Source organism: Argentina silus (genome assembly GCF_951799395.1).
Source record: "Argentina silus genome assembly, chromosome: 20".
Classification (NCBI taxonomy): domain Eukaryota; kingdom Metazoa; phylum Chordata; class Actinopteri; order Argentiniformes; family Argentinidae; genus Argentina; species Argentina silus.
Window position 1 is genome coordinate 10,571,413 of NC_139674.1, and position 24,096 is coordinate 10,595,508.

The following is a 24,096-nucleotide window of genomic DNA, read 5'->3' on the forward strand; positions in this document are numbered from 1 at the left end:
TTTCAATATCAAAGGTGAAAACTGTCAGTGACAAAGAGGGCAACATTGGTAAAGATGTAGAGAAAGCGAAACCTGAGCAAATGAAAGCATCTGCATCTGAAAATGAGAGTGTGTCTTTAGCCCCACCCCCTGTAGTAGAACCTGCCACCCCAGTCCCTGTAGTAAGTGAACAGGACAAAGACAAAGTCCTAAAGGAGGAGAAGTCATTGGCTGAAACTCCAAAGACAAAAGAGACTGAAGCTCAGCCAATGGCAAAGCCCAGTGAAGTGGATGAAGTCAGAGAGGTGACTGTAGTATGTAGCAACAGTAGTGGTTGTCGATGAAATTATTCATAGCTGACAACTATTCTCACAAACATTTCAGGCAGGCATTTAGGGAATGTAAAAAAGTGCAATGTTTTTTCTCCCATTTTACATATAATATTTTTGTTAAACTTTTCGGTCATACTGTACATTAAGTAGCCCTTATAATTATGCAGTAATCTATAATTGCTCTAGTAACAACTTGAAATAAAATCTAACCCACTTTTCGAATAATATTTAATGCATATAAGTTATTGTTATTACTCCATAATGATATTATGTACAGTTATGTATCTGATAATAAAAAATATATTATTAATATATTAAATATATAAAAAACATATTTTCTTGTCAACAGGCTAAAGAGGGGAAGGAGATGCTGAAAGAACCTGGAGAAAAATATGTGGCCACTAAAGAGACCAGCCCAACCAGCCCCTCAGACCTAGCTAAGCTGGAGAGCACTGTCCTTCCAATACTAGAAGCCCAGACAAGCACACAACCAAAGGATGACTCGGACAAACTCACCGACTCACTCAAGGGCAGGCGTAAACTGGAAGTGTTGCCCATCTCGTCTGAGTCGCCCAGCTCAGAGGAAGACAGAGAACTCACAGAGAAGAATGATGTCACTACCACCCCAAAGAAAAAGCTGCTGCTACCGATAGACATCTGCGGTGACTCATTGGAAGACAGTAGTGAGAGCTTTGGAAAAGACAGTCCCATGTCTGGGGATGATGAAGACTTCATCAGGAAACAAATTATGGAGATGAGTGAGAATGAGGATGCTTCTCCGTCCGATGAGGAAAACATAATCCGACGAAAGATCAGAGATGAGGAGAGGAAACGAATGGAGCAGGAGAAAGGGGAAGGAAAGGAGAAAAGTGCATCAGGGAAAGCCAGGCGTCTGCTCAAAAAGAGCACCATCAGCCCTGATGATCAAGATGAGAAGAAAATCCACACCTCATTGGATAAACCTGATGTGGCAGCAAAAGAGGAGGGAGTTGGTCAGCCCCAGCAAGAGGAGAAGGAGAGTGGAGTGGCAGTTCGCAAATTCCAAACCATCGAGCTTAACACCAGTGCACCTGTGCGCGTTCCCAATGATGATGGAGAGCTGGAAATGGAGAGCCTCACAGACTCCCCGGATGACCGGTCCAGGGGCGAGGGCTCATCCAGCCTGCACGCATCCAGCTTCACCCCTGGGACATCCCCAACATCCCTCTCATCTCTGGATGAGGACAGTGACAGCAGCAGCCCTAGCCACATCCGTTCCAGTGGCGAGGGAAAACAGCACAGAAAAGCCAAACACAGACAGCCTGGTCAGGTTTTGCCCACCATCGAAGACTCCTCAGAGGAAGAGGAGTTACGGGAGGAAGAGGAGCTGCTAAGAGAGCAAGAGAAGCAGAAGGGCTCTGGAAAGAAATCAAAGAAGGACAAAGAGGAGATAAGAGCTCAGAGGAGACGGGAACGTCCCAAAACACCCCCAAGTAACCTCTCCCCCATTGAAGATGCCTCCCCAACTGAGGAGCTGAGGCAAGAGGCAGAAATGGAGGAGATCAGACGTTCATCCTGCTCTGACTTCTCACCCAGCATTGAGTCTGAACCTGAGGGATTTGAGATCCACCCAGAAAAAATTGCGGCAGTCCAGAAAGTGTACCAGCTGCCTACGTCCGTGTCTCTATACTCTCCAACGGAAAACCAAAATGCTGATGAAGGCCCCAAGGACACCACTCAAAAACAGTCTCTGAAAACTGCAGATGAGGCTTACGAGGAGATCATGCTGAAGGCTAAATCTCCCATCACTGAAAAGGTTCAGGTCCCTCCAGGGAAAGAGTCCCTATATGGAGGTATGCTTATTGAAGACTATGCCTATGAGTCTCTTGTTGATGGCAGTGGATCGAAGGGCCAGCAACAGGAGCCTGAGAAAATCTCTGTTCCAGCTCAGCCAAAAATATTGAGATCACCAGATGAGGTTTATGAAGACATGATGCAGAAGAAGCAAGAATTCATGCAGCTTGAGCAGGAACTGAAACAAGCACAGCCAGTGACGGAAATGCCCACACCAGAGATCATATTGCAACCTCCTGAGAGTAGCATGTCCACAAGTAGCACTGTTTCAATAGGTAAGGATGGAAAACCACTACTGGATGCTGAGGCTGCCTATGAAGAACTTATGAGGAAAGTCCTCACTCCTGGGACTAGCCCAACTCAGCAGAGTGCTGATACGGCCTCAACTGGAGTTGTGGCCCCTGGTGGTGAGGTTGTAGGCACTGCATCCAGAAGGGCTCTACATCCTATACCAGACCTGAGGGTGACACAGTGTTCCTCGGGAGAGGAAGATGCTGATGAAGATAGCATTGTGGCTACAAAACAGGATGAGCCAAAGACTTTATCAGACGTTCCTAAAATTGAACAGACACCCTCAACAGCTGATACAGAGACAGATCCCACAGCAGTTGTCTGTGAGGTCCCTCAGTCCATGGCTGCGACAGCACCAACATCAGACCACCAGCCACAGACCACCATTGCAACTTCCCAAGCTGACCAGTCTGTAGACGCAAGCCAACCAGGTGTCATGGACCTCTCCAGTGTTAAGTCTGAAACACCAAGCGTACCCTCCAAACCCTCAGCCCCTGTTGTTGCTAGTGTATCGCCCTTATCCACCGTCCCTCAGTATACCTCCACTGTACCCAGCGTGGTGTCAACTGCGCCACCTGTGCCCCCCAAACCAGCCGTCCTACGCAGGGGTCTGTCTCAGGAAATAGTGGATGTACCTGTACCCCCACCACTGCCCCCTCCTACCATGCCCAAACCGTCAGTTTACCCAAGGAAACCCCCTGTTCCACTGCCACCTCAGGCTTCAGCAGCTCCAATCAGGTCTGAACCAGTTAACATGACAACAACCCAAGCAGCAACTGTGAGACATCCTGTGGCACCAACATACAAGCCCCACGTCCCCCCTCCAGTTCCCCCAAAGCCCTCCTCCATCCTATCCGGTATGGGATACAGCCACAGACCAGTGGAGAGTGTCAAACCACCCCTTGCTCCAAAACCAATGGCCGGCTCTCAGCCATCTTCTCCTGCCCATGTACCTCATCAACCAAGACCCACTGTCCTTCAAACATGCTCCTCTGATATAGCCCTCAATTTGAGCCCCTCTGCCGAAAGCAGGCCATATCATGCCTCACCAAAATCCCCCTCCTCTCCAAGATATAGTAGAGAGACGTATGTGGTTATCACACTCCCATCACAGCCCAACTCTCCAGTGGAGGGTATCACCACCCAGGCCCCATCAAGTCCTGGCCCAGCATCTCCATCAAGACAAGCTCAGCCACATCCCCAACCACATCCCTATCCCCAACCCCAACAACATCCACAACCACCTCCCCTGCAAACAACTAGGGTGCCCTTGGCCTATACTCGTATCACTGAATCCATAGAAAGTCAGGAGATATGTGGACCAGAGAAGGTGGTGTCAAGCTCTTGTCATGTCATTGAAGCTATTTCAGCCTCAACTCAGCAACCTGTGGTCATGCCCAACCTTGTTTCTCAAGTAGTCACAACAGAAGTCCAAAGAACAACTGTGTCTGTCGTACATGAGAGAACACCACCTCCAATGCCAGCTCCCAGAGCAAATGGTGTTCCAATCGCACTGGAGAAACCTGAACTTCAACAGACACAAAATGGGCAGGCCTACCCGGCAGGGGAGGTGGTGGATCTTCGCACCATGAAGGTGGATTCTGAAATGGATATGAAAGGGGTGGATCTGTCTGCTGGCCCAGAGTCTAGACGTACATCCCTGGCTGTGGAAGTCGATGCACGTCAGACTAGTGCAGTGCAATCATCTGTGGTCAACCTAAGTGCTGAAACCTCCACTGTTTCCATAGTGACAGACAGCATCACCATAGTAACATGTGCTTCCACCATACAGCGATACAACGACAACACTGACGCCCCCCAAGCCTCCTCAGTGCCCCTTCAGCTCACAACAAACAAAGCGTTTGAGCCTGTTTGTCAGATCATCTACCGGCCCATAGATGCTCAACCCTCCACTAGTGCCAATGCAGAGATCCCCATCAACCTTTCTGTAGGATCCATTACAGGTGGAGGGTCATTCCAGCCTCTCCCTGTCACCATAGCCCCAACCCCTGCCCCAGGATGTGTGGCCAATGGCTTAACCAGTGGCACTACCACAGTGGCAGGTGCAGTGGACCTTAGCACATCTAAACCTTTCAACACTGTGGTGTCAGTTGATGCCTCCTCAGCGGAAGTGGTCACGGTTGTCATCACAGAGGATGATGGGAAACCTGTGGACCTGACAGCAGGGAGGAGAGCCGTGTGCTGCGATGTCGTCTACACACTGCCATTCACAGGAAGCTGTGCCACCCGGCAACCCACCACATCTTTGCCCGAAGACCGCTTTGGCTACCGAGATGACCATTACCAATACGACAGGTCACCCTATGGCATGAGAGGCTTTGGTGGCATCAAACCCTCCATGTCTGACACTAACCTGGCTGAGGCTGGGCTTTTCCTCTACAAGAGCAAGAACAGTTACAATTTCAATGGCACCACAGAGGGTGCGGTTGACCTGTCATCGGCGAAGGTGTCTGAAGCAGGTCAGTGCAGTGGCATCGCCGACCTCTCCCGGAAATATCACTTTGAGCTGCCTTCACCTATTTCTGGTTGATCCCTGTGGCAGTTTTATGTTTTTCGTTGTGCTGTCTCCTTTTTGTATTCTTCATAAGTGGTTTGCATGGACATTTGATTTTCTTCATTTTTTCGTTCTCCCTTCATCACTATTTTGTATACACTGGTGCATGTGCCTGCATGCTGTTGTGTTGTTTTGGCTTTCACTGGCCAGGCTGGAGGCGTTATTTTTTGTTATTTGCATTATTTGGATGGAGCATGGCTTTCTGTCTGCTGTTTTACCACATTCCAAGTAAATTTTTATGGACTCAATTGATATTTTTTCAACTTTTGACAGGTGAAGCTGTGGACTACTCCAAAAAAGGCTCAGGGGCATATTCAGGAATGACCATTCCCCCCTATTCTCAAGGTAGAGTCACTGCTGCTGTCGGGACACACTTTGGCACGAGCAGTGTCTTGAGGTCATCCAATGGGGTGGTTTACTCTTCGGTCGCAGCACCGATCCCGTCCACATATGCCATCACTACTCAGCCCGGATCTATCTTCAGCACTACATACAACACTCTATCGGGCATGCATACCAGCGACACCATGCCATCCCTGTCGAACCTCCAGAACCAGCCTCTTACTCGGTCCCAGAGCTTCCTCTCCACCATCACCACCACCACTGCAGAGGAGCAAGGTGATGCTCCCCTAAACTTGGAGATATCCAGAGAGGGTATGTCCATCTCAGATGCTATCAGCACTGGACCAACCACTCTTACGCTAGACTCCTACACTGACGCATCCCTCGAGGCCATTGCGGCCTCCCTGGAGGCCCTGTCCTCACCCATGGTGCCTGGGGATGGCCAGTACCAGATGGAGCGTGATATGCTGGAGTTGGAGAAGATCAAGCAGCATCAGCTGGCCGAGGAGCTGGAGTGGGAGCGCCAGGAGATCCAGCGCTTCCGTGAGCAGGAGCAGATGCTTGTGCAGAAAGAACTGGAGGAGCTACAGGCCATGAAGCAGCATATCCTATGCCAGCAGGAGGAGGAACGGCAGGCCCACCTCATGATGCAGAAGGAGACCTACGCCCAGCAGCAGCAGCAACTAGAGCAGATCCAAAGGCTCCAAGAGCAGCTCCGCCAGCAGCTGGAGGAGCAGAAGCTCAGGCAGATGTACCCTGGGGGAGAGCCACCTGAGCATGGCCAGCAGGAGGCACTGATCCTGGGGCCTGACGGGACCGAATTGGCCCGGAAGATCATGGATAGCGGGTGTCAGACTGATGAGGAAGACAGCGCGGTTGACAAGGCCTACACTGCGGGGAGGAAAAAGAGGAGTGTGAAGAAGAGTGTGGACAGCAGCGTACAAACGGATGACGAGGATCAGGAAGAGTGGGAGGTGCCTGCTCGGGGCAGGCGGAGCAGGCCTCGCACTGCTAGGGGAGATAGGGGCGGACAGACCTCAGACATGTCCATTCAGGCTCACACCGAGATCTCAGTACAGACAGACTCAGCAGGGAACATAAGAATGGACACTAGAATGGAACTCTCTGACTCTGAGAGGACCTTATCCCCACAGAGAGACAAGAGACGGCCCACCCCCTTAGAGATAGGACAGTCCTCCCACCTCAATACCGATGCCTCCACCCTTCAGGCCCCTCTCAAATCTCCCAAGGTGCTCTACTCCCCCATATCCCCCTGCATCTCCCCCAGCAAATCCCTTGAGTTTGTGTCCTATGAGAAATCACTAGGTGACACCAGCCCACAGCGAATAAGAGGGAGCCCTGAACCGACCAAAGTCTCTCCAGCCAGCCCGAGGGCACCTAAGGGCATGCAAAGGTCCATGTCCGACCCCAAACCCATGAGTCCGACGGGAGAAGACAGGAATTTCCAGTATGCCGATGGTCACTCTGTAAGTATTGATATGCTGTATTTGAAAAGGCGTAGCTTGTCTCCCCTAGGCATTGAAAGGTACAAAGTGTAAGTAAAAGGTCACCAACACATGCATATTATCAGATAGAATTTGGTTTGTTTTGTCTCTTTGAGATATGAATCTCTTCATTTGCCAGCATGGCTTCAGTTTTTAGAGAAACAAACTATGGCATTATCCATTATATTGTCTGTTATGGATGCCTTTTCATCTTGTTATACTTTTGATGATATTATTCCCTTATTGTTTTGAAAATGATGTCTTATTGTTGTTATATTTCTCTCACACTCATCTGATCTACCTCCAGGCTTGATTTTCATTTCTGAGTTTGCTGTCTAAATTAATTTGACCCTTTCATAGAGTGCCCTTTCAAATGCATTACTGCAGCAAAGTCGATTTATTAACTTTGGCATTTTAGTTTCTAAGGCCTAGCCTGCAAGATGGGAGATTTTTTGGAAGCGATTTAATTTTTCATATTTCATGAGGTATAGAAATCAGTTTTCTGCCTGTGCGATTCACTGTGGAGATCCTCATACATACATACATACATAAAATGGGTGGGCGAAAAGCTGAGCTTGCAGGAAAATATTGAGCTGCCACAGATCCATAGAGGTTTAATGTGAATAAATTACTTCTTTTGAGGCTACCCTTAAGAAGGTACGATTTAGTGAGCAACGAGTTACAGTACATTTACAGCCAGGAATGCATATCTTCCTGTGAAACTCACAAGCAATCAATACGCTTTCCCTTGCTGTCAGGGCACTACATTTTAGCCATCTCATTGTAATCATGATATAGAGACACTGGGATGGATATATTCTTGCCTCTATTTTTGTCTCCCATTAATTTGATAAGATAATTGAAGTCATGCAAGATTAAACACCTCTTTCAGGTTAATTTAGTCTGCATAGAATAGGTTTATTATATGCTTTTGTAACGATTTTATAGTTACAGCAGTATAATATGTACAGTTTAATCATTGTATTATAATTCTTTATTAATAAAACAAATTGGAGGAATGTCTAACTGAAATCATGTTGAAAATCAAAGCATTTTTTCTCATCATTATATTGTTTGTGATGTCTTCTTTAGGGTAAAGGCTCGTCGGGTGGGACCCCAACAGGCACCCAAAAGAAGGTGAAGAGGACCCTCCCCAACCCGCCCTCGGAGGATGAGTCAACCGCTGCAGGCCAGACCGCCCATAGCACCGGCTCCGCCCGCCGCAGAATGTGCCGCAACACGAACATGGCACGGGCCAAGATCCTGCAGGACATTGACCGCGAGCTGGACCTGGTGGAGCGTGAATCCTCCAAGCTCCGCCACAAGCAAGCCGAGTTGGACGAGGAGGAGAAGGAGATCGACGCCAAACTGAGATACTTGGAGATGGGCATAAATCGCAGGAAAGACGCCCTCTTGAAGGAGAGGGAGAAAAGGGAGAGGGCCTACCTTCAGAGCGTGGCTGAGGACCGCGATTACATGTCTGACAGCGAGGTCAGTAACATCCGGGAGACGCGGGGCAGCCGCAGTGGCGGTGGAGCTGAAGACATGGGAGGTCACGGGCTGGAGCGCCCCAGGACGGCGCCCCAGTCTGAACTGGATGAATTCATCCCGCCACAGACCACGCATGAGGCAGCCCAGTATGGTAAATACTCCCAGTACCAGTACCAACAGAGCCAGACGCTTTACCAGCAGCAGTCCCTCTACCAGAGCCCCCAGTCCTACCAGTCCCAGTCCATCTACTCCTCCGTCCCCTCCCTCTCCAGCTCACAGCAGCAGAGCTACCACCAGATGCTCCTTCTCCAGCAGAAAGCTGCCAGGCAGGCTGCCCTCCTCTCTGAATTAGATTCATCTAAGATGGCCTACGACGTCATCAGCCGCCAGCCTGACTCCACTGCCGCCTCCTACCTGGGGGTCAGGTACGACAAGTACGGCAACCACTTGGACCTCCGGGCCTTGGAGGGGGGAAGCGCAGCGGGAAGCCCCATGTCAAATGTCTCCGCCGACTCATTCTATGGTGACGTTGAGCACCACCATACACCCCGGAGCTATGTCTTACTGGAGGATGCAGCTGAGCTGGCCAAGAGCTCCACAGGCCTGTCCTCCTATGCCCTGGCCGAGAAGGAACTAGCCAAGGCCGAGAGGCTTCTACGGAGGAGTGCTGCTGACCTGGGGTCGACTGACTACCTGGGGTCCACCTCCAGGCTGCACTCGTATGGGAAGACCCCAGATGAGGAGGACTCCATGGAGGAGCCCTATGAACTGAAGCTCCTGAAGCAGCAACTGAAGCAGGAGTTCAGGCGCAGTGCGGGAGGGACGGAGGGACTGGATCCGCTGACTGGTCTCCCCCACTCATACTACACCCCTAGTGCTGGTGTATCAAGCTACTCCCAGAGACAGTACCCCAAGACAGAGAAATACAGCATCAGCAGGCTGACGCTAGAGAAGCAGGCGGCAAAGCAGCTCCCGGCGTCCATGCTCTACCAGAAGCACAAAACCCCAATAATGGACCCCAAGATCTCAAAGTACTCCTCCATGCAAGATGGCAGGGGTCTGGAGACCGACTATACCAGCTATCTGGGGTCCAGTAGCAGCTCCCCCAGATCCAGCAGACTGCTGCAGGACGAGATCACCTTTGGGCTGCGCAAGAATATCGCAGAGCAGCAGAAGTACCTGGGCTCCACTTTGGGTGCCAACTTGGCCGGGTCCCTCAACCTGGGCCAAAGTCTGGCCCTGGACTCATCCTACCCCAGTGGGAGTCGCTCGCGGCCCTCCTCCCGGCCCACCTCAGTGTATGGCCTGGACTTGTCCCTTAAGAGAGACCCTTCCAGCTCCTCACTGAGACTCAAAGGGGATGGTGAGGCCTCCTCTGAGGGGTCAAGCTACCAGACCCCCTCAGGTCGCACCAAGCCCACCAGCCTGCCCATCGTGCAGGGTGGCCGGGGGCGCATCCCCATTGTGGCCCAGAACTCTGAGGAGGAGAGCCCTCTGAGCCCTGTCGGGCAGCCCATGGGCATGGCACGGGCATCGGCGGGGCCCCTGCCACCTATATCAGCAGACTCGAGGGACCAGTTCGGCTCCTGCCTCTCCCTGCAGGACTCCCAGCAGCAGCAGCACCTGAGGGACGAACCTACACGGGGGCGGGGTTATGTGTTGATGGACGACCTGCAGGGCACCATGTCGGACAACGAAGGTAAACAAGAGCCCTGCCTCTCAACTGAACTTTTTCTGTTCCCTGTTTCCTGTTTGCAACTGTTTAGACCTGGCACTGATTGCATGCACCTGACACTGACACAGTTCTTTATGCGTTTGTCTTGTATCTACATTACATGGAAAGAGTTAACTGTATTGAGTGTAGCTATTAATCTTTTTGTCTGCATGCATGTTTGCCTCTTTTGCTGTTCTTGCATGACATTTATCTTCTCAATTGGGCATCTTTTGGTATCTTATTGTATGTACTTGTTTCTGTGTTGCAACCATTCTGTAACATGTATTTGCTAGTCTGCATGTATGGCTCTCTATACTGTTTCTCTTTTATAGATATGTGGGAGGTATCCTTCCTCCAATAGCTCTCTTTCTATTGTAGCAATCAGCATTCAGAAAATGCCAGCTACTTCAAGATTGACTTACTTGTAAATAAGGTTGTATGTTTTAAGTCTTAGATGATTTCCGTTGCCTGTTAAATCCTCCTTGTTAAGCGTAAACATGTTAGGCTAGAAAACAGATCACGTCAAATTGTGCAGGGAAAACGTGTCATGCTTTGTCATGAATGATTTATATTGAAAAGGTGCCTCCCTGACCAGAAAAACATGATGACGTATTCATTTGTTTGTCATTCTTATACTTGATATTTATTCTTATAATTTCACTGACAACAACATGTTGTTTAACATAGAAATTTATATATCTGTCGCCACTGTACGTTATATTAACATTTGATTATACTTTATACTTGAAGAAACTGTAGTCTAGACATTTCGGCAGATTAAATATTTGTTGTGGTGATATGGCAGAAATCGGTCTGTTCTCTTCCTTGCATGTCCTTCTTTAATTGTTTTTCAGCGCATGTTACATGGAAGCAGGTTTCATATTCAAGTGTAATAAATAACAAATTATGATTTGCATGTCTGTGTCTGTGTGTGCATGGATGTCATTATTTTGTGTCATACTTGTCATGTTGCATGGTGATTCAAACCTTTATTCCAGGAGGAGAAAATTCTGTACATAGCTTATTCTGCACTATTACTAAACATCTTGATCATATTACAAACTGCAGATATTGTTGTTGTTTTTACACAGAACACAAGTGTATGACTTGAGTCATCAAAGACACATTCCTACTTCCAAAACTTTGCACCAAGCCAATCTGTCCAGGATACCAAGACCATTCATTCAGAAATACCCCCCTTGACCCAATCCTATAATTCAAGTGGTTTAAACTGACCCTTGTGATGTCCTATGGGGCAGTATTATCCAATGTCAATCAATTTGCCTTGGTTACAGCCCTAAGTGACTCCCTGCTGGCTTTGAACAGAGATGATCCGAGAAACTCACATGACAGTATCCCAAACGGTAGAGTATAAGTTCAATTCTCCACCCCCGCCGCCTGTCAGCCATCCATGAGCCAACATCTTTATAGCACAAGACATAAAGATACATATTTTCATATAATGTTGGGGGAGGGAGTATGAAGCATTCAACAGATGTTGTACTGGTGTGTACAGTTTGTTCTGCGTTGATGAGAGTACGATGAATCATGAGACTATCCTCATTCGTCGGTTATATCCACACTCTGAAATTCAAAACTGTAGAACATTCGGCGTACGTGCAATATACGATACAGCACACATTTACTAATTCAAAAGTGCTGCAGTTAGTCGATTTGTGATTTATATTTTTGCCCATAGTCGCTGCTTTCACTAAATTACAAAACACATACAATGTAGCCTTGAGTAGCATATACACGCACACACACGCGCACATACACACACACACACACACATATTTATGTATTCATACTGGTATAAACAAATGCCGTATCTGCATACGCATAGACACACTGTACAATTTAGCCTGAAGGTAATACACACATCCTTGAGTATGTCACATTCATGCCCAAAATTATTGTACATTAATTAATTGCTTTGTTTATATTTATGGTGTAGAGACTGTTTATATGGCTTGGTGAGATATGGTAAGATTGGCCCTGGCTTGGGAAAAGCAAGATCATTTGAAAATTCTACCCCTGTTTCTCTCTGCCGCAACTCAAATATAATTTTGAAGCTGTTACCTCAATTTCCTGCCTCTCTCCAGCACGCACCCATCTCTAAACCAATCAGAGAACCTGTTCCAAACGATAGGTTAGAAGGGGTTGATTGACAAGCTTATAGTGATGTTGGCTTGTCTTTTCTGAAGCCTACCACCTGCAACGAGAGGAGACCGACTGGTATGATAAACCAAGAGATGGACGGCCAGAAAATGGACAGGGGTCAGACAGGAGACAGGTGACACACACACACACACACACACACACACACACACACACCAGTAACGCATGTCTTAACATCAAGATATTTTGGAATTACTCAAAACTATTGTAATTACATGCATTTTCAGGGTACTTAATGATGATGACCACTTGCTCATTAATATTTCTATCAGTGTCTGATGTGTCTGATGGCCTAGAAAACACTAATGTCTGTCTCTCCCAGGGGAAGGGTCTGTATTACCCATTTCCCCACACCAGAGTCAAACTGCAGAGGGATCCCAAGGACCGCAGTGTGTCAGGTAAAAGAAGACATCATCCTTTCTTTGAGGTGCACACATGATAACGTATTACAAGAATGAAGGATGTCTTCATAATATGAGGATAGTCAGTTGTACCTTACAAAGATCATAAACAGCAGACGATCTGCATATATACTTCATTCAATAGCTAGCAAACTCTTATAAGCAGATTCTAAAATATAATTAAGTGTTAACCAGCCCTCGTACCAGACTGTCAGGTCTTGCATGTTTGTTTAGGACCACATTGGGGCAGACATTTTCATGGCTCCGGTGTTGATTTGTCACCTTCCCACTCCCATCAGTCATCCTCGCTCAAAATGGCGTATCACTCACACAGCAGATTATATTCTGCAATTAGCAGCCTGCCCACAAAAGGAAGTGCTTGATCATGAAGCTCTGTGCTGAAATGTGAATCATTTGTCTGTCTCTGGGATTTGCCTCACTCGTAACCGTGTCAAAGTGTCTGATAAGCGGGAGGGTGTTTTGTCTCTTGAGTGGGAAGGTGAAAGGATGGCATGATCACAGGGTTTTCGATGATGTGTCAGCATCTGTTGATTTGTGTGTTTACAAGAGAAGGTGACTGGAGATGCTATAGCCTAGCTTTATGTTTGTTATTGCCTGTGACCTGTGCTTTGTGTGTGTGTGTGTGTGTGTGTGTGTGTGTGTGTGTGTGTGTGTGTGTGTGTGTGTGTGTGTGTGTGTGTGTGTGTGTGTGTGTGTGTGTGTGTGTGTGTGTGTGTGTGTGTGTGTGTGTGTGTGTGCAGGGAATGGATTAGGTATCCGTGTGGTGGGAGGGAAGGATGTTCCAGGAAGTAATGGAGACATCGGAGCATATGTGGCCAAAGTCTTACCTGGAGGATCTGCGGAGCAGACTGGAAAGATATTGGAGGGTAAGTTCACTCATATACATTTACTCTGCAAATGAAATGAAAATGCCTGTACTTGTCTGTGCCTGTTCATATTTTAGAATGAATATTAAAAAAGATTCTGTATATTTGTATGAATTTACTAATTTATAATACTCCAGCTGTTTGACTGCACTGTATCTCTGCCTGTCTTTCTCTATATTTCTCAATATCTACTTTTTCTTTATCAATCTGTTTCTGCGTGGTATGTGTGCTCAAGCGCACCAGATCCACTGTTGACAAAATTTTGAGGAGACTTTGACATGAAGCGTGAGTAAGAAAGGCAGGCAGATGACAAAAATAGAAGTTAATTTGCATTTGGGTTTTATCACCCCCCGGCAGTGGGTCGTGACTCAGTTAAGAAAGTGGAAAAAGGAGATAATAAATGCTGAGGAGAAAAGGAGAGGGGTATACCATACTATTTTCAAAATGTAGTAAAATTATATTTATTTACGATAACATGACGGGTGATTTTATTCCCCTTAGAATGGGGAAATGGTCCAATGATGATACCTCATATCATGTGATATTACAGTTTATCAAATTATAACATCACACACAAAACTGTATATGCTATTATTTATCTATACACTGTGGTAGCCATGTACAGATTTAGGAAGAGAGATGTTATGAATTGCATGTTCCTGTTGTAAATACAGATATAGTATTATTTTGATTCCAAATGATTAACAGTCAAGGACTTTACATGTACACGCTGGAAAACACACTATTATGATCTTATAAATATATCATACTACAATAACGCACATAGCAATCATACAGTGCATTCGGAAAGTATGGGGGATTCTGCAGTATTGAAGGATGATGGAGGCTACTGTGTTCTTGGGGACCTTCAATACTGCAGAATGTTTGTACCCTTCCCCAGATCTGTGCCTCGACACAATCCTGTCTCAGAGATCTACGGACAATTCCTTTGACGTCATGGCCTGGTTTTTGCTCTGACAAGCACTGTCAACTGTGGGACCTTATATAGACAGGTGTGTGCCGTTCCAAATCATGTCCAATCAATTGAATTTACCGCAAGTGGACTCCAGTCAAGTCATAGAAACATTTCAAGGATGATCAATGGAAACAGGATGCACCTGAGCTCAATTTCGAGTGTCATAGCAAAGGGTCTGAATGTAAATGTGATATTTCAGTTTTTTATTTTCAATAAATTAGCAAACATTTCTTTTTTTATTTTCGTCATTTATGGAGTATTGCGTGTAGATTGATGAGGGAAAAAATGAATTAAATCCATTTTAGAATAAGGCTGTAACATAACAACACGTGGAAAAAGTGAAGGGGTCTGAATACTTTCCAAATGCACTGTATATCTTAACAGAGGCTTTACTGTAGCATTGTGCGGAGCTCAGAGACATACTGCTAGTGATCGCACCACTGCTTCCCAGCTGTAACAGACACTTCCTGGAGATGGATGGCTTTGTGGCACGTTAACAGAAATGAATTTCATGAGACGCATCGATTTCACCCAAGGGTGACATGGAGCAGTGACGATGCTCTCTCTCTCTGTCTGTGGAACATCCTGGGGGCCATTCAGGGACACTGTAAATTAGAGCGGTGTTGGCCCCTGCCTTTGTAGTGGCCGCCTGGGTGTGATCTATGACTGGTACAGGACACTAAAGCAAAGGAGGGAGAGATACAGCCTGACTCAGCCCTGTCTGGAGAACCATCTGTCTGTCAATGGTGTGTGTGTATGTTTGTGTTTGTTTGTGTGTGTGTGTGTGTGTGTGTGTGTGTGTGTGTGTGTGTGTGTGTGTGTGTGTGTGTGTGTGTGTGTGTGTGTGTGTGTACGCGCATTTCTCTCTCTCTCTCTCTCTCTCTCTCACACACTCTCTACCCTCTTTCTGATTTATTGGGGGCTTGTAAAACAGCTGTGATTCCTCTCTGTCTGGTGTCTCAAAGTGAACTTTAACTACAGTCAGAGTCAGACTGTGTTAATCAATAGTGCGACAAGTTCAATAGCAGCGCTCCACTTGGGAGACGTGCTGTGGAGGCTGTATCCCACCACATTTCTGTTTCTGTGACGGGCAGGGTTTAAACCCAGGTCTCCCGTGTGGAAGACCCAAGCGTCTACCATTAGGCCGAGAGGACATGTCCTCACATGTCCCAAGCAGGGCCACTTCATCACAAGAGTGTGATTCCAAATCGCCTCTGCAGCATTTACAGTGACTAGACTCCATCATTTACAACTCTAAGTAAGCTAGTTGTGGGACTAGTACTGTAGCTTACAGTCTAAATGTGCCCATGATTTTGTCAGCTAAAATGTTGGGTGGCACAGCAGCAGCATTACAGTATTACGGTGTCAGTTCCAAGCAGAATGTCTGCTGTGTGACATTGAGTTGTGCTGTGAGTGGTGGAGAATTGTGTCAAATCTGTCAGGTGTGAGAGAGAGAGGGAGTTGGTGTGTGTGTGAGAGAGATCTGAGTCATACTGTGTGCAGTTTGAAACTACAGTAGTGTATGTTGGTCCCACACAGCTCGCGAAATCCGCCGCATGCACAGAGCCTACCTTAGGAGACGCTTTCACCTGTGTAAGTGCTGATGAAGGGTATAGTGTGTGTGTGTGTGCGTGTGTGTGTGCACGCACACGCGCACGTGTTTGCAGTGACCTGATTTGACCTCTCACTTCCAACAGGGTTTCAGAGAGTGAATTGAAATTCCAATATGAAATTGCAAAAATCCTCAATCAAATTGGATTCCTGAATGGAATTTGAATACATTTCCTGAATTGAGTGGATTGATATGGAACTGATCCTGACCCTGCTACTGACCTCACTTGGTCATGTACAGTCACTTCCTTCCTTCAAAGCATGGAGTTAGTAAAGAAATAAAATGAAAAAAAGTTATGAATAAGGTTGTGCTAGTGGTTATGACTCATACTGGCTGAGTGTTTGATGTCATCTTTTTGTGTGGGTTTGTGTGAAGTGAATTTGGAATTAGCATGTCTCTTTCTTTTTTGGGTCTATTTCTCTACACAAACTTCTGTAGCTCATACCTCTGTGTGTGTGTGGGTGCGTGCGTGCGTGCGTGTGTGCATGTGTGCCTGCGTGTGTGTGTGTGTGTTTTGTATTCTGTGTGTGTTTTGTAGGAATGCAGGTGTTGGAGTGGAATGGGGTTCCTCTGACAGGGAAAACCTACGAGGAGGTGCAAGGACTTGTGGGACAGCAGTGTGGCGAGGCAGAGCTATGTGTCAGACTGTAAGTACCTCCTCCCTCCTCCCTCCTCCCTCCCTCTCCCCCTTTCTCTATCACTCTCTCCTTCTCTCTCCTGTTCTCCAGAGTACATGTACGATTCACAGGGAGTCACACAACGTCTCTCTTAGTCATCCCCCCATCCCCCTCCTTTTCCTCCTCTCTATTTCACCTTTAGCCTTTTCGTTTTTTCTCTTTCCATTTTAGTTCTTTCCTCCACTCTCTGTTTGACGTCATTCTTTGCCCCTGTTTTTATTTTTATTTTTTTATAAAGTTTCTCTCATTAAGAGATGTTTTTCTTGTTGTCTTTCTTTCCGTCAATACTACATTAATGCTGGGTGTGTACACGACTGTACTTGGTGGTAATAAAAAATATTTTTACTCTCTGTCTTCTCTCTCTCTGTCTTCCCTCTCTCTCTCTCTCTGTCCTCTCTCTCTCTCTCTCTCTCTCTCTCTCTCCCTCTCTCCCTCTCTCTCTCTCTCTCCCCTCTTGCTCTTTGTCTCACTCCCCTTTCGATACCTTTCTATACATCTCTGTCTCTCTCCATCCCGCTTTCTATCTCTCTCCCTCTATCTCTCTCTCCCTCCCCCTCAGGGATCTGAACATGCTGGCTGACTCAGAGGGCTCAGAGCACCTGGATCTCCAGGACCAGACCAAAGCAGGTGAGGGCTTATATCCCCTTCACCCGCTGTGACCTCTCTCACTCTCTCTCACTCTCTCTCTCTCTCTCTCTCTCTCTCTCTCTCTCTCTCTCTCTCTCTCTCTCTCTCTCTCTCCCCACCACCACCACCGCCATCTGCCTCTACCTCTCTCAGACTTCTACCTCTCTCTCTCTTTCACTATCTCTCCATTAGCTTGACTCTTCCCTGCACTTACAGTTTTTTCTACCCCATTCCTCTCATCCTCTCCCTTTCATCCCTTCTCCTCTTCATCTCAACATGTCCCTATTCTGTCCCTTTTCTCTCATTCCTACAGATGAAAGAGTGTCTTCCATTTTGGGATGTTTCATTGTTTTAATGTAAAGGAATATAATAATATGACATGCTAAATAAGTACTGCTTCGGATTCACACATGCTTTCATGGTGCCCACATAACCTTTGGTGTGTGCGCGTGCGTGCGTCGTGTGTGCGCGTGCGTGCGTGCGTGCGTCGTGTGTGCGTGTGTGTGCGTGTGTGTGTACTGTAGGTGACAGACCTCCCAGGTCTCCAGGGGTCGATCCTAAGCAGTTAGCCGCAGAGCTGCAGAAGGTTTCCCAGCAGCAGGCTCCTCCCCCCACCACCACTTCCTCCTGCTCCTCCTTGGCCCTCACAGGGGTGGGCGAGAAAGGACCCCACGCCCTTTCAGCCACCGCCTCCGCCGCCTCAAGCGCCATCCCCAGCCCGGGCCAACCAGGCTCGCCCTCAGTCAGCAAGAAACGCCACAGCAGCAAGGTGAGCGCAGTAGGCGGTGGATGGAATTATAATTAGAAGAACTTCTAATGAAATGCTTTATGGGGAGTAGGATACTGATAAGATTTCTCTGGCCTTTAAGAAATAATAGAATGCTAGGCTACTTAGAAAACCAAATGCTACACACAGATATACACACAGACACACACACACACACACATACACACACACACACACACACACACACACACACACACACACACTGCTGTATCTAAGCTTCTTTTCTTTTCCTTTCCAGACCACAGAAGCCGTGAAGACTCAGTCCCAACCTGTCTCTGGAGAGATACAGGTCAGCTGAGAAAAGGCTGGGTTTGAATCCAGACAAGATTGCATAATTATACACGCATTATCTTAACTACCACGCTCAAATAGGTATTCTGTAACTGTCATTTCCAATTTGAATTGCTTAACACATTTTTTGTATTTTTTAATTTACTTCTTCCACAAGTGTGTGTGCGTAGTAGCCTGCATCAAGTCAGCACCAACAAATTGAAATTAAAGTTACAGAATACACCTTTAATCTCTGCCATTCAGTTTACCTGTTTTTCTATGTATTATTTATTGATGGATTGATATCCAGCACCTTTTCAAACACAATTTACATGCCCAGCCCATTTGCGCTCTCAAGACACTGAAGTGGCACCCATATACATGTATTACTTATTTGACTGTATTATGATTTATTTCACTGTCTTGACGTTGCAGCTTCAAATCAACTACGACAAGCAGCTGGGTAACCTGATCGTCCACGTCCTCCAAGCCAGGAACCTGTCCCCCAGGGACAACAATGGCTACTCAGACCCCTTTGTCAAAGTCTACCTCCTACCAGGGAGGGGGTGAGTCACTGTGAAGCCCGACTGAGAGGTTTTCGGCAGCATTACTCAAAAAGTCACACACCGCAAGGAGAGCAAAATGTTGCTGGAGATATTGAGTATAGGACAGACATCAACATTGGCTAGCCTTGTTGGGAAGGGATGAAACACATAGCGTTTCACTTCTAATGGGAGTGTTCTGTTTGCCTTTTATGCAGCATGATTAGGGATCAGGCGGGCTCTGTGACTCACACCCATAATGATGATGATAGGCTAATTTGTTATCGGGTTGAAAATATAGTCATTAATTTAGGAGCCACATCTACAACTGCAAATTATACATGTCAACAAGTTGAGTCAAGAGTTACAGAAGGAATGGTGGATTCAGGACAGAGAAAGATTTCTGGAGATATTTAGAACAGAATAGAACATACATCAACACTGAATGGCCTTGCTGCTACTTTCGAGGGGTCAAGTCAACTTCCAAGTGTGAGCGTAATGCTACGTATCGTACGTACACATTCACTACAACTATAATATGTTGGAGTGTTTTCCTGCCTTACTGAATACTACAAACAGTTTTCGTTGTGGATGTGCCTCACTGTGACATCATCAATTGCAACTGCTGAGGAACCTATCAGCTGCTACCAACTATCATAGCAATTTGATTAAAGCTCAAGACCATATTGGGTGGAAGTGAAAAGAGTATTGTTCTGTGTCAGCGTTGAGTGTTAGTGTGAGTGTTATTTGTGTGTAAAGAACAGTTTTAAGGAAAATGTATCTTTTTTTTTTAAGTGGCTTTAAACTTAAATGGCTTTAAAACGTGTCATTGCAATAACAATATGGATTTCAGGTTACAGAGAGGACCACCTCCATAGTCCATACATACATGATGCAATGTACTGTAGAGAATGGACATCACCAGTCAAATCATGGCTTTGGTTCCTTAAAAGGCAGCCATTTTGTAAATGCTCAACCTAATTTCCATTCATTTTAAAATCGATTCATGATTGATTTTAGCTGGCCATGACATCTCTCAGTGTACGCCTCACCCTCGCCTGGTGTCAGTTCCATCACCCCACAAAATGATTGACAGGCTCATATAAATTGAATTATATTTCTATCAATTTTAATTTGCTTGAGTACTTATTCAGGACCTCATTAGCACCTAAACAACTTCAAACACGTGTAATACCCTAAGCATTATGTAAATAATATGAACTCACACAGTTGTGCTGATTTCGCCCCCCTTGCTGTAGTTGCTAGACGGATGAGCAGAGAAATCGATGTGTCTCATATTTGTCTGTAATATTATCCGCATGCTCAAAACGTCTGGATCTCAACGTTCAATGTGATTATGCTGTGTTGTAATTGGCTTTCCCCATCTACCTTCATATATTTATGGTGTCCTTAGGGACTGCTGAACATTTACAGTGTTCCTTGGACACACACACACACACACACACACACACACACACACACACACACACACACACACACACACACACACACACACACACACACACACCCCTCTACTTGCCCCAACACACCCTAAACACACCTGAACCCACGCTGCTCACTCAACCCCTCCCCCCAAAACTAGATGGACACACACACACACACACATACACCCCCCCACACACACTCCTACCCCCCACCCCCCTCTGACTTATGCTGTGTATGTTGTTTTTTTATATTTAATGCATGCTGGACCCTTCTCAGTCAGGTCATGGTTGTCCAGAACGCCAGGTATGTGATTGCTGACTCTGATTTCAACATGGTTGTTGTTTTTGGTTAATGGTTGTAGGAAGGTGGCAGATTGACCGGCGTTGTTTTCATTGAGCCGCGTTGAAGCGCGAAGTAACCCACTGTAAACCCACTTTAACACCGTTCACCCATGCATTGTACACTCTTCCTCTACCCTATATCTTCACATTGCCCCCTACTACCTTGCCTCCTAGATTGTGCTCTACCATGCATCTGACAATAGACTCTTCCTATAACCCCTTATAGTAAGCCTGCATTGTACCATTCTGCGTACACTTTGACTAGTACCGTCATTCCCCCTGACTAATTCCTTACTTCCTATTCGATGGCCTGTATTGTGACCCTAACCATTACATTGTGTCTCATACCCATAACATTGTGATTTGAATTTGGATTATAGTTGAGGTTGTACTTTACGGAACATTGTGCTTTGAAGCCTCACATTGTACTCTACATAGTGCCCTACACCCTTACACCATGACATTGTGCCCTAAACCCTAACATTGTACCCTACATTGTACCTTACAGCCTTGCATTGTCTTCTACACCCTTATATTGTGCCCTAAACCCTAACATTGTACCCTACATTGTGTCTAATTCCCTTACATTGTGTCCTAGTCCCGTACAATATGTTGGTTTCTACATTGTACCCTACATTGTGCCCTGCACCCTTACATTGTACCCTACAATGTGTCCTACAGCCTTGCATTGTGTCCTAATATTGTGCCCTAAACCCTAACATTGTGCCCTACAATGTGACCTACATCCTTACATTGTACCCTACAATGTGTCCTACAGCCTTGCATTGTGTTCTACACCCTTATATTGTGCCCTAAACCCTAACATTGTAACCTACACCCTTATATTGTGCCCTAAACCCTAACATTGTACCCTACATTGTGCCCCTACACCCTTTTACATTGTGCCCTTAAACCCTAACATTGTACCCTACAGTGTGCCCCTTACACCCTTACAGTACGTTGTGCCCTCGTGCCCTGAGCTCATGGTGTGTGTGTGTGTGTGTGTGTGTGTGTGTGTGTGTGTGTGTGTGTGTGTCTGTGTCTGTGTGTGTGTGTGTGTGTGTGTGTGTGTGTGTGTGTGTGATGTCTGTGTCTGTGTCTGTGTCGCTGTGTGTGTGTGTGTGTGTGTGTGTGTGTGTGTGTGTGTGTGTGTGTGTGTGTGTGATGTGTGTGTCTGTGTCTGTGTCACTGTGCTGTGTGTGATGTGTGTGTGTGTGATGTGTGTGTGTGTGTGTGTGATGTGTGTGTCTGTGTCTGTGTCACTGTGCTGTGTGTGTGTGTGTGTGTGTGTGTGTGTGTGTGATGTGCTGTGTCTCTGTGCTGTGATTGCAGTGCTGAGAACAAGAGGAGGTCCAAACATGCTGGCAAGAGCCTGAACCCAGAGTGGAACCAGACAGTCATCTACAAAAACATCCACCTGGAACAGGTGCTTACACACACACACACACACACACACACACACACACACACACACACACACACACACACACACACACACACACACACACACACACACACACACACACACACACAGTTCGCCCCATGAGGACTATTTCATTGGTTTCATCGTGTCAGGCAAACTCAATGAAGCACAGCTTAAGTATTTGAAATGATATACTTACCCAGGTCTGATTGTCTGCTGTAATTGTGGCCAGTGGACTGGAACAGGGTGGAATGGAGCCCCTGTGATAGAATGGATCAATAACATAAGCAGAGCAGAGGGATACATTGTGTGGATTACCTTAACTGGATCTATACTAAGCTGCAAAGATCCTATAGAAGCTGTACACTGGCTTGAGTCTGTCCACAAGGGTCTAACTGGAGCCTGTGTCTGTAGTGTCATTTAACCTTGTGTGGCTGTGTGTCATGAGGAGGCTGTTTTGTTTACTGTGTGTGTGTGTGTGTGTGTGTGTGTGTGTGTGTGTGTGTGTGTGTGTGTGTGTGTGTGTGTGTGTGTGTGTGTGTCGCAGCTGAGGAAGAAGACCCTGGAGGTGAGCGTATGGGACTATGACAAGTGCTCGTCCAATGACTTCCTGGGAGAGGTGAGAGACAGCTATTTTCAGTATCTTTCACACATCTGCATGTAAACACACACAAAAACACAAATAACATCACACACACACACATTGCGTCTGTGTTTGTAGGGTTCTGATCCAACTGTTTAATAAGGCACAAACACACAAGTTTACTGCCTTGTGTAACAGTTTGTGTGTGTGTGTGTGTGTGTGTGTGTGTGTGTGTGTGTGTGTGTGTGTGTGTGTGTGTGTGTTCAAGGTCCTGATAGACTTGTCCAACACAGCCCAGCTGGATAACATCCCCCGATGGCTCCCTCTGAAGGAACAGAGCGAGGGGGACCATCATCGACGCACCCACTCAGGACAGGGGCGCCAGCACTCCCCCAAGCCCCCCGCGCACGGCAGCCAACACTCCTCCCCCAAAACCACGGGCCACAGCAGCAACCAGGACTCCCCCAAGTCCTCCGTCATCAAGAGCCGAAGTCACGGCATCTTCCCTGATCCGGCCAAGGGTAGGAGACGTTGACCCTTCCTCTGCCTCCCAAAAACTCGTCTCTCAGTCATCACAAACAACCTACTGTGTTACTCCTCTCTCTTTGTACTTTTTTTTCTGGTTCTCTCTCGCTCTCTCTCTCTCTCTCTCTCTCTCTCTCTCCCCTCCCTTTTTTTCTCTTTCTCTGTCTCCTTCTCTCCATTTCTCTTTGTTCTTGTGCTGCCTTTCTCTGTCTGTGTGTTTTCTTGTCTCTCTCTCTCTCTCTCTCTTTTTCTCTGTCTTTCTCTCTTCCCTTCTTTCTCCCCATTCTGACTCCATCCATCGTAGCTTTGGCTTCACGCTCTTTGCTTTGCCATGTTTAGTTGTTCGGTTGTTTCCATGACGCCACCCAGCTTAGAGGCCTACTCTTAGCTTCTTCCATTCCTGCCCGAACAATGAGGGCCACAGGGCCATGGAAGGCTTTGATAAGACCCCCCTCCCCCCTCAATCCTAACCCATAAAATGTGACCCAAACCAGGGGAAACCATCCCCTTAAAGAGCGTTATTTAGCCTGGGCTCTATAGAATGTAGTATTTGGGCTAGCTAGCCTTGCACTAACCCTGCACTTAATCCATACACCATAGTAAGAAATTGTCGTTTTTTTGGTAATTTGGTGAATTTGGTTGTTTTAGACACGCAGGTGCCCACTATTGAGAAATCACACAGTAGCCCCGGCACGTCGAAGCCTTCCCAGTCCGAGGGCCTCAGCCATGGCCACAGCCAACACACGCGCACTCATG

General features: G+C 46.8%; 1 protein-coding gene across 1 annotated transcript in view; it reads left to right on the forward strand.

Moving 5' to 3' along the window:
* The window catches only part of pcloa (piccolo presynaptic cytomatrix protein a), a gene marked incomplete at its 3' end in the record, with an annotated part of 30,981 nt that overhangs the window by 1,548 nt on the left and 5,337 nt on the right, over nucleotides 1–24,096 (forward strand). The window contains exons 2-18 of the mRNA XM_083692101.1: nucleotides 661–4,915; nucleotides 5,284–6,839; nucleotides 7,950–10,047; nucleotides 11,358–11,414; nucleotides 12,270–12,358; nucleotides 12,566–12,641; nucleotides 13,406–13,531; nucleotides 16,658–16,766; nucleotides 17,356–17,423; nucleotides 17,948–18,192; nucleotides 18,449–18,499; nucleotides 18,916–19,046; nucleotides 20,745–20,771; nucleotides 22,142–22,235; nucleotides 22,780–22,851; nucleotides 23,084–23,336; nucleotides 23,989–24,096. The exon at nucleotides 23,989–24,096 is cut by the window's right edge and continues 135 nt beyond it. Of these exons, the coding sequence (XP_083548227.1) occupies nucleotides 679–4,915; nucleotides 5,284–6,839; nucleotides 7,950–10,047; nucleotides 11,358–11,414; nucleotides 12,270–12,358; nucleotides 12,566–12,641; nucleotides 13,406–13,531; nucleotides 16,658–16,766; nucleotides 17,356–17,423; nucleotides 17,948–18,192; nucleotides 18,449–18,499; nucleotides 18,916–19,046; nucleotides 20,745–20,771; nucleotides 22,142–22,235; nucleotides 22,780–22,851; nucleotides 23,084–23,336; nucleotides 23,989–24,096 (9,397 nt within the window). The 5' untranslated portion in view covers nucleotides 661–678. The remainder of the gene's footprint in view (nucleotides 1–660; nucleotides 4,916–5,283; nucleotides 6,840–7,949; nucleotides 10,048–11,357; nucleotides 11,415–12,269; nucleotides 12,359–12,565; nucleotides 12,642–13,405; nucleotides 13,532–16,657; nucleotides 16,767–17,355; nucleotides 17,424–17,947; nucleotides 18,193–18,448; nucleotides 18,500–18,915; nucleotides 19,047–20,744; nucleotides 20,772–22,141; nucleotides 22,236–22,779; nucleotides 22,852–23,083; nucleotides 23,337–23,988) is intronic.